At 41.3% G+C, this 10537-nt stretch overlaps 1 protein-coding gene across 1 annotated transcript; it reads left to right on the plus strand.

Moving 5' to 3' along the window:
• The first annotated feature begins 587 nt into the window (after nt 1-587).
• Nucleotides 588-10189, plus strand: LOC123188978 (protein PUTATIVE RECOMBINATION INITIATION DEFECT 1). The gene is made up of 9 exons (XM_044601277.1): nt 588-1062; nt 2820-2926; nt 3010-3194; nt 4892-5200; nt 5293-6262; nt 6341-7034; nt 8099-8379; nt 8449-9118; nt 9728-10189. The coding sequence occupies exons 1-9, from the start codon at nt 646-648 to the stop codon at nt 9944-9946; spliced, it is 3852 nt and encodes a 1283-aa protein (XP_044457212.1). The 5' UTR covers nt 588-645; the 3' UTR covers nt 9947-10189.
• Nucleotides 10190-10537: the final 348 nt, after the last annotated feature.

The raw sequence follows: 10537 nt of genomic DNA on the forward strand, positions 1-10537 counted from the left end.
AAAATACCGTAACAACGCACTTGTTGCAAAGATGACTTGTCATGTAGGTAGATCGGACGACATACACAGCTCCATCCAATAGTCACGAAGACGGCGGATCTTTTTATATTATCTGCCGGCGGACGCGTAACATCGCGCATACCTTAAACGCTTTTTTTATAGGAAAAACCTCCTGGTACCAAAATTTGAGGCCTCCTTTGGTTTAAAGGAATCTTGTAGGAATTTCATAGGATAGGATTTCTATAGAAAAAATTCCTTTAAAGCTCTTTGGTTTGTAAGAATGAAATCCTATTTCTATGAAGGAATTTTTCCTATCCTCCACATTTCATAGGAAAATAAACATTACCCTAGACTCAATGGAAAAAATCTTATGATGTGTAAAAGGCATCTGTTTTCCTATTCCTACTCATAGGATTTGAGATACATGTCATCTCATTTCCTATGACTTTTCTATTCCTACGATTTTTCTACCCTATAAATCAAAGGAGGCATGAAGGTTTTAAATTATGCGGCGTTTGTTCAAAGTAAACAAATTATTATGCGGTATTCGGTATTCCTCTCCTCCTCCGCTGCTTAAAAAAATCCGTCCATTTCAAGGCGGCTTCAAGGTCTCCTGCAAAATCTCCACAACCCCCCTCGCTCCGGATGGAATCCGACGGCGAGCATTCGCCGCCGCACGCCTGCGGCGCTGGCCACCGGGCGTCGCACTCTCTCCCGACCTCGGCGGGCGGCAGCGTCTGCGTTTCCTGCGCCGCGGCCCTCCTCTCCTCCGCCTCCGCGCCGTCCCACCACGTCTCCCACGTGCTCGCCAGCCTCTCCCTCGCCCTAGCTGACCCGGCCTTCCTCGCGCCTCTCCGCGCCGCTCACCCGCGCCTCCTTGCGGTGCCACTAGTCGAGGCCCTCGCGGGCGCGGCCGCCCGCCGAGACGCCGCACTCGCCACCCAGGCATCCGACCTCGCCTCCGACCTCGCGTCCGCCGTGGGCCCCCCTGCCGCCTCCGAGCTCGTCGCGCGCCTCGCCCACGTCCTCTCCTCGGGTTCCCTCGTCAAGCACTTCCACATGGTACGTGTGCCGCTACCCCGTGCTACGCTGTGCTGAGATGCATGCTAGTTATGGTCAGTGGTTATGGTGATGGACGCTGCTGGGCAGGGAGAGGTGGTGGATTTTGGAAATAATGTTACATTGATTATGTTGCCTGCAAATAGTTTTAAGTGGAATGGCTGAAAGGAAATTATTCAAACTGTGTGAAAGAATGTGGTGAATAGTCCAGGATTTACTATTTAGTGAGCAGTCGGAACCAAATTTTTTGCTGCAGAAAACATGGCGTCTCATATTCTTTGATTGTGCAACTCTGATATGGTAAATTGGTAATGGCGCATAGCCAACAGCTTGATTGCACATGGACACACATGTAGCATTTCTTATTATCGGCAGAGTATTCAAGATCTATTTGCTTCCATTTTGGACATTCTAGTGTTGATGAAGTTTTTTTGAAGCGTCTTACACATTGTTGCTGCTTTATACTATTTATTAATTTTCATCATGCACAGTTCTATGCTCTCAATTACCGAACATGGATGAACCTATTTTATTACTACAGTTTCTGATTTTCCAACTCCTAGCCAGGATCATACAAGTTGCATCATGTGAATCATGCCTCTTTCTTTCTTGTTCACATGTAGCAGTGTCTTGTTTCCATAGTGTACAGCTATATTCTGCTACTGAAACTATCATGCGATTTTGTGGTCTTCATATGCTTGCATTTTATTGTTTGATGTTTTCTGTGGCACCATCGGTTTCATTCATCTCACCTGTAATTTCTAGTTCTCTATGTTCTTAGTACTCGTATGCACATTACATATCTTTTCCTTACATTTTCTTACCTTCATATGGATCGAGTTACAACTAGAGAGAAGCATCAGTTGAATCCATTGTGGGTATTTATCTCCTTAGTTACCCTCTAATTTGGGTCTAGAATATTTTGCAATAAAGTATATTTGGAACTTGGAAGAGCTAATAGGGATGCTTATTATATTTACTACTTGAAATTCCCATCTAGAGAGGGTTAATGATTGTATGTTTTCTTGTTCCTACTTCCCTTCCACCTCTAAACTTGTCACAGAAAACCAGAACAAACTACACCTGTTACAAACAAAATAACTTCTAACAAAATTTATTTCTAATGCCGCCTCTAACCAGAAAACACAAATGTCAAACAAACAAATCAACTTCTAACAAATATATTCTTGTGCCAGCAACTTATTTTATCTGGTTCCCATAGTTCCCTGACCCGTGCTCATCCTCTTAGTTTTCCCAAATCACCACTGCCCAAAGTGGCGGCAATAGACTCAGCTCTGCCTGGCCCATGTCCTGTCCGCTTCTTCACTGTTGAGTGAGGTCACCACTTCCAACCCATGTGCATGGTTTTTTATTTATCCACAGACCACCACAATGCAACACATGGTTGTTCAGGTAGGGAGTGTAACATTCAAGGCAGGGAAAAGCATAAAAAGTATGGATTCATTTTATTTTGTTAATGCCACTCTGGGAACTGAGTTTGAATGTTACCAGCAGAGAAACCTGCTGTTATGTTAAAGGGTGCAGCTTGATGATGATTGACTTGCTTTACCTGTTACAATAATTGTGATTTCAACTATTGTATCTGATTATTGTAAAGTGGTTTGACTGGGCAGACTGGATCATTTTAAAATGTGAGCCGCTTTGGGACTTAACTCTGCTTAGTGGCAACACTACTATTGCAGTTTTCTTGAACTACTTTACTGCCACAATTTCTGAATCTTTGTCTTATCTCAGTGCAGCTCCACTGTTTGGGATTTTTGTTAAATTCCATCAAAGGTGCTGCAGCATACATTGGAGATGCAGTTTCTCTTTTCTTAAATCTTGTTAACAATCTGCGACTACCAAGGTGAATACTACTGAATACTGATGATTTTATCCGATCTTCCAAATAGCTTTACTGAACAGCATCCTGAACTTACTTTGATACAGTGATGAAATTCGTGGAGAGATACTGTTCGTGCTGTACAAACTCTCCTTGTTAAACGCTACCCCGTGGGACAATATATGTGATAATGACAATGTGGATCTTTCAGCAGTCGGAAAAAGTTTGCTTCAACTCTCTCTTGAAGTTCTACTTAAAACTCAAAATGATGCTGTTCGCCTGAACTGTATTGGTCAGTATATTTCTTCTCTTTGTTTTGTATGAATGCTGATTGGTTACAAAATAAATAGGGTATACTGGCATGTATCTTGCTGGCTTGGCAAAGAAAAGAATGTATTATGTGTTTTTGTACCATAACTTTATTATTTATTCTTATTTTTAACAACTGAAACTCTTGATGGTCTCCTAGATACAAATTTGGTTGTTAGTTTTACCACAATATATGCGTAAAAGTTCAACACTATCAAGGTAATCTGTGAGGATTCTTCTCATTATTTTCTCGTGAGCAGTGTAAATATGAAAGTTGTAATTAGCCAAAGATTTAAAACTTTGACTGCAGAATTTCCGTTGTTTTAGGACCTGTGACTTGAGGGAGTGATATCAGAAGTTGGCTTGCATAAGTAAAGGGACATAAATGCATATTGTCTGCAGTTATGTATGCAAAAACAGATTTGAAGCTGACACAAGCATTATGAGTCTAACGTCTAGCAATGTTCAGGATATCGGTAACTGGTACCATGTCGGTCAGGTGCTGAGTAGGGATAAATAAGCGAATTTTCCAGTTAATCGGATGATAAATCAGTTATTCAGCTATTCGGTGACCCACTGAGTAGCGATTAACTGACCGAGATGCCAATTAACTGGCCGATATTTGGGCAATGATGACTAGTCTTGACTAGCCGTGCCACTAGTCTAGTATTCTCAATCTGATTGTCGACTAGGTTCTTCGTGTAGACTAGCTCTGTGAGTCAAGGGGTGGAGCGACTAGTCGCGGACTAGTCCAGACTACGGCGTGTTTGAGTCGACCGATTCAATTTGAAGAGAGAAGTGAGCAGCCCACGGAAGGGAAAAATGGCAACCCTAACTTTTCAGGCTCCTCCACAACGAGCCGCCTGCCTGCCTCACCTGGGACCAGGCCGCCGCCACCACTCACTGACCTGCCGCCGCCACCACCAAAGGTGCCAGGAGCATTCCGCTCCTCTTCCTCTGCTGGATCCGTCCCTCTGCTGTTGTGCTCCTCCCTTGTTGTCCTCCTCTGCTGCTGTGCTCCTCCCCTGGATCCGCCCCTCTGCTGCTGTGCTCTTCCTGGATCCGTCGTGATAGCAAGCAAGTACTTCTCTGCTGCTGTAGCAAGTAATTTTCCTTCTCTCCTTGCCTTCTTCTTGGGTTTGATTTCTCCCCTGCGGCCCTGGCCATTGGATATTACAATTGGCCCAGCCTCAGGTTCTTCATTCACTTCCCATGCATTCAATTTTTATTGTATACTGTATGGTCCTATATAGTATAATATACTATATACTATGTATCATCAGTAATAACAGTATCATGTCGACTAATCCGGCAGTAGTCTAGAGTAGTCATGGTTAGTCTATGAGTCTCAACCTCGGCTTGACTCGTTGACTCGTAATTCTTGAGCTGACATAGATTTTGAGAGCTCCAATATTTTAAGAGTTGGCCAAGGAAAGAATTCAGACTAGTGAGAGTTCCAGTATCTTACATATTTACAGTACTTAACCTTCAAGTTTTTTTGTGATCAAATTTCCTGCATTAGTATAACATGGATATCTCATATTAGCTGAACTAATGAATTTGAAGTTTCTTTTTGGATATAATTATGAAACAATTCATCTGTGTTGAAAATCCAAATCTATACTAGCATGTTATCTACTTGCTAGAATGCATGGTGATGTTTTGGTTGTTCTTCTACAGCATTCCTCCTTGCGCTGGCAAAGAAGGAGGCCTTTGATATTTTGCTGATTGGCGACCTGAGCTTAATCAAGTCTGTAGAGGAAGAAGAGTCCACGCAGACAGATGATGTGCCCCCGAATGCCTCTATCATAGTTCTATTTGCTGATGCTGTCAAAGGATCTCTGCTCTCTACGAATCTAGAAGTGCAAACTGGGACATTGGATTTAATCTTCCATTTCCTGTCATCTGATGCAAATATTTGTGCTGTACTTCAAACTTTGATAGATGAAAATGTTGCTGATTATGTATTCGAGGTTCTGAGGTTATCAGGTATGAGGAATGACCTTTTTCCTCATCAATTTCTGCATGGTTTTTCTTTTTTCTCGTGATGGTTAATCAAGTCGAACTGTTTACATGTTCAGGAAATAATGATCCACTGGTAATTTCCTCTATTCAAGTACTATCACTTTTAGCGACTTCAGAGGAGATGTTCAAAGAAAAGCTTGCCATTGGATTTTCTACTCTGCTCCCTGTTCTTCATTATGTTACTGAGATTCCATTTCATCCAGTCCAGTCTCAGGTTTTACGACTTGTTTGGACTTGTATTGCTAATTGTTCTGGTATTCTGTCGTTGTCCCAAGAAGAACAGATAGCATGTACTTTGACTCTAATTTTGAGAAGAAATGACAGTGGTGAACTTGGAATGTGTTCTGAAACCTTTGCTCTTGTTTGCTCAATATTAATAGAGATTATGAGGTCACCATCTGCTCATGATATTCAGAAACTACCTTTATTAATTGAAGAAGCATCAAAACATGCTATCTCTTCGACATTACCTCATGCGTATGACTCTGCATTTCTCGTACCACATTCCCTTTGTCTTCTTAAAGAAGCACTTATATTCTGCCTTGAAGGGAATACAGATAAGATTTCTGTCAAGAAGGATCTTGAAGATAGCGTCATTGAAATTTGTGGAACTTATTTACTGCATTGGCTAGAAAGTGCTGTTGTTGATGGTAATGATGACGAAACATTGGGAGAAATCCTTCAGATTTTCCACATTATTCTATCAAGCACATGTCACAATAAGCAACTCAAGTTTGCTGAGATGCTGGCATCATCCTCATGGTTTAGCTTGTCATTTGGATTCATGGGCTTATTTCCTACCGATCATGTCAAATCAGTAGTATATTTGATCACTAGTTCAATTGTCGACAAAATTTTGGGCTGTAAATATGGGGAAACAATTAGAGATGCATACGTCTATCTGCCATCAGACCCTACAGAACTTGCGTATTTACTTGGGCAATGTAGCTCCGAAGATTTCAACTTGGCATCATGTCAATGTGCTATTCTAGTTATACTTTATGCCTGTTCATTCTACAATGAAAGGTACGATCTGCTGCATTTGCTCCACATTTGGTAAGAAAAAAAAAGTTCTTCTAATGTGATGCTTGTCTAACTGAACAGGCTGGTTGCTGACAGCCAACTTCTGTCTTCAGTTGAGCAATACATCCTTCTAAATGGTGCGAAGTTTCCCTATGAAATTGCTGGTTCTGTGATGCTTACTCTGCTGGTCCATCTTTATGCCTTCGTCAGAGGCATTTCATTTGGCTGCACCATTCAACATAGTCCAGAAGCTGAGAGAACTCTGTTCCATGTAATGGCATGTAAGGAGTGGGACTTGCTTTTTATCCGAGTCCACCCAATAGCACTAAAATGGCTCTTCCAGAAGGTAGAACTTCTAGAACCACTATCTTTCCAGATGCTAAATTTCTGCAGAACTTTCTGTGAAGACAGAACTGTTGTGCTTTTAAACAGCAGTCAGTTGGTGGACATAAAGATGGTTGCAGAACTGGTATTTTCAGGAGAGACTAGTCTCTCTTCTTTGCTTGTATCCTTACTGAATCAAATTATAAAGGATGGTACAGAAGATGAGGTCTTCTCGGTGGTTAATGTGATTGCTGAAATCCTAGTGATCTCTCCTTGTTCTTCTAGTCATTTTACATCATCTGGTGTTATAGATGCAGTTGGTAGTATATATTGCTCCCCATATTCTTCAAGGATTAAAACAGTGTGTTCCCTTTTGATCTTTAATATTTTATACTCGGCAAGTGCGTTGACAGTCTACTGGGAAGATGAATGGCTTGCTCTTACCATGAAGGTAATCTTGTTATTATATTTCTATATGAGTTGAAGGTTACATAATTAGTGTTTACCATATTTTTATCACGAGGTTTGCTTCAGTGCACCTCCCTTTGCAAGGCTTACAATTTTCAATGCAAATAGACAATGTAGATTAGAACTTACCCCTTCGTTAAAAAGGGTATTTTAGTACTTATTAAGGAGACCAGTCCTGATCACCTGACCCTAAAAAAACTGCCACCCCTTCAAACTAATCACAATCTCTCTCCTTATATTCTCTGTATGTGTACTGGATAATCTGCCGCCCATTCAAATCTTTCTTGCAGCCATTGAATTTCTCCATGCTGCTGTGCGCATCACGTTCCTACCGCATAGTACTCGATTAACGGAAGCATCAATTGGCTCTTCTCTGCAGTAACTAATCACTGTATATGGGAAGAGCCCTAGTTGATTGGATTGTTTCCAAACTAATTAGATTGAAATTGTGATACGCTTCCTTGTGGATAGTATCGATTATTCAATTCACCTTCTCTAGTTCGGTCATAGTTCTTCATAGAGATTGCATCGATTCGGATCTGGGCAGGTGCACATGGCATAACAATCCAAACCATCCCCATTAGAATCAAAAGACAAAAATACCCTTTTCTATATTCTTTTTTTTTGGGGGGGGGGGGTAATGAAAACACCTCTCTTTTATCATATATTCACTTATGCAATTTGTCTTTCCTGGTTACTAATAGCTTTTTGGAGCGACTAGCCTCAGAATGCACTTCAGATAACAGGTTTCACTTAAGTTAGGACTAGTGACTCCTAGGGACCCCACAAATGGCTGTCACACATCAAACCCTTAGGTGGGTCCACCAAATTTGATATGGTTGGGTCCATACATTAGAATAAGTAGAAACAGTCTATCTTCCTTGCCCCGATTAGATCATGCCTATGACCCAATTGTGACTTATGTCCGTCTTCTCAATTTGGTTCATCTTATGCTCAAAGAATGAATGAATTGGTAACAGGCAGCTGTTTTCCTCCAGTTCTCTGGTTAGTAGTATCTCTAGTGTACTAATGACTTCTTGTTGGCAGTTATTGGAGTATTTCAATTCGAGTCTTGATTATACATCAAGTGACCAAGAACAGAAGATATTAATTGGGATATTTTGCCTTATTTTGCATCATTCAGCAAGCAAGGTGCTCATTGAGCCTGCGAAGGCCATAATCTTGAACAAACCACTGGTTTCTTTGACAGATGGTATAATACAGGAAGCTTGTGCAAAGGGCCCATCTTTACTTCAATACAATCAGGAAACAGACTTTGGGGGATTCATGATTTTGATTCTTCAATTAATGTTTTTCTCTCTAAGAAGGTATGCAACTGGTATTGCATATTTCATTGCAATTAACTTGTATATGACGTAATGATTCTCTTTTTTCAGTTTGCATGCCATCCTAGATCCAAGTATTGACTGGCAGGAATTCCTCCAGCATTCAGATAACACCCAGTTTTTCTCTGTTGTTGGCATCCCGTGCCATGATTTGTGCCGTCTGATGCACTTCGGTCCATATCCTGTTAAGCTTATTGCTTCACAATGCCTGTTGGAATTGCTTACCAGAATTTCAGATCAGAGGAGCTATCTTAATGCTGAATTAAGATGCTCTGCGCAATACATGAAGTCCATTATTGCTGTGATAGAGGGTTTAGTCTTGAGTCAAGACAGTAGAGTTGCTGAAAATTGCGGGTCCTGTCTCTCAATGATTTTAGGTTGGGAGAAATTCGGAAGCCAGGAGAATATGGTGGGCAGAGAATCAAAATGGTCCAGGCTAATAATGGAGGAATTTGCAGTTGCCTTGACTGCTCCTGGTTTGACGTCAAAATCATTCAGTAATCAGCAGAAGATTGCATCAAATATAGCTGTTTCATTGCTCAAACTAAGCCAAGTTCCAGAATGGCTGACATCATTGTTTGATAGTTCTTTGATATCTGGTGTAGTTGGTAATCTTTCTGCTAGGAATGTCACTGCAGATATTGTTAAGCTATTCAGTGAGCTTATGACTAAGAAATATCTCACTCAAGAGCACATTGTCTCCCTGCATAACTTATTCCAGGTTAGTATCAACCCTAAATGTTCTTATGGTAAATGTGCTCTTCATAATATACTCCCTCTGTAAAGAAATATAAGAGTGTCAGAGGGAGTACAAACTACAAATTATGATGTTGTGCAAGTAGTTTGGCAGGATGATCTCTTTTGCACTGTTCACTTTGAGTTCTGCGCAACTGTGTACTACTCCGTCCGTCCCATAATGTAAGACGTTTTTTGACACTACGGAGGGAGTACTTGATATTATTTATTCTTTGATTTCCTGGGCCTTTCCTACAGTTTCTGGTGAAAAGCAGACGCTGAGTACACAGCCTGCATATAAAACTGGGAGTGTGCATCTGATTATTTTCTATTTTCCATTTCTTTTAATTTTATAAAATTAGTTTAGTTTTCATAAGTGTGTGCTGAATATATGATGTTCTTCAGACCTTTATGCGTAGATGCACACGTAAACAATTATTCATATCCCAATGCAGTGTGCCCGGTATGTGTTGATAGCTCTTGTGGATGTGGTGCTCCCTTTATGGAAGTGAACCGATGCCAACTAAATACAAAAACAGAAAACACACATCATCTCTTCCTTCCAGGCTTTTAACTTTGGCGTATCATGGCGCAGGTCTGCAGAAGACAGGTCTATGAGGGGAGTTGTTCTAAGTCGGAGTTGTCGGAGCAAAAGGCAGAAGAAACGGTGGCAAGGAGCCCCGACGAAGTGTGTGCTTTGCTCTTTGGCATCGTGCTGAATCAGCGTACAGCCTCGTGCACGTTGCAGATGGAGCAGCAGAATCTTCTGCGTGAGATCGATCTGTTCTTCCAGGAGTCGAGCCAAGGAGAGTAGCATTAAGACCAGCTAACTTGTTCAGCTCTACCGATCTTTTCCCACTATGTATAGTATAGCCTCTAGATGGTGCGCGGTAGTCCTCATGTCCTCTGAACCCTGAGAAGTTTTGCAACTGCTTACATGAGAGTGGTGGTATGCAACCTGTGCAAATTTGTCATGGATCCAGCCTTGCAATCTGAACGAGCAAGGAACACGGTTGATATATAGAATGGTGTTAAAGCTGATGCTCCGACAAGCAAACTGATAGTATTTGCTATGGTTAATTGGTGGTGCCAATCGCTTGTACAGTGAGTGTGAAGTATGCAAAGCCCATTCCTTTTTGGGGAGTCCGAGCTCAAAGCATGCAAAATACAAACCGTGGGAAGTTGGAACCATGCAGTTCTATACTTGAACCTTCCTTAGCTAGGGTATGGACAACACAGTCCTATCAGTTTCAGAACTGAAACTTCCACTTACTGTATGGAAGCAAGGAAATTACTGTCCATAATTCAGGATGGGTACATAAAACGGAGGTGATGCAACTGTGCTCCGTTTATTTCCTTACTTTTTTTTTTTGAGAAAAATTTACAGTTTTGCTAAAGCACATCT

Source organism: Triticum aestivum, chromosome 2A, assembly GCF_018294505.1.
Source record: "Triticum aestivum cultivar Chinese Spring chromosome 2A, IWGSC CS RefSeq v2.1, whole genome shotgun sequence".
Taxonomy (NCBI): domain Eukaryota; kingdom Viridiplantae; phylum Streptophyta; class Magnoliopsida; order Poales; family Poaceae; genus Triticum; species Triticum aestivum.

What these genes read in the sequence shown, in the direction of transcription:
- LOC123188978 (XM_044601277.1), top strand. Translation starts at nt 646, where the DNA reads ATGGAATCCGACGGCGAGCATTCGCCGCCGCACGCCTGCGGCGCTGGC. An exon ending in TGTTCGCCTGAACTGTATTG is followed by an intron (nt 3,195 to 4,891) that starts GTCAGTATATTT and finishes GTTCTTCTACAG; the next exon opens with CATTCCTCCTTGCGCTGGCA. An exon ending in CGAGGTTCTGAGGTTATCAG is followed by an intron (nt 5,201 to 5,292) that starts GTATGAGGAATG and finishes TTACATGTTCAG; the next exon opens with GAAATAATGATCCACTGGTA.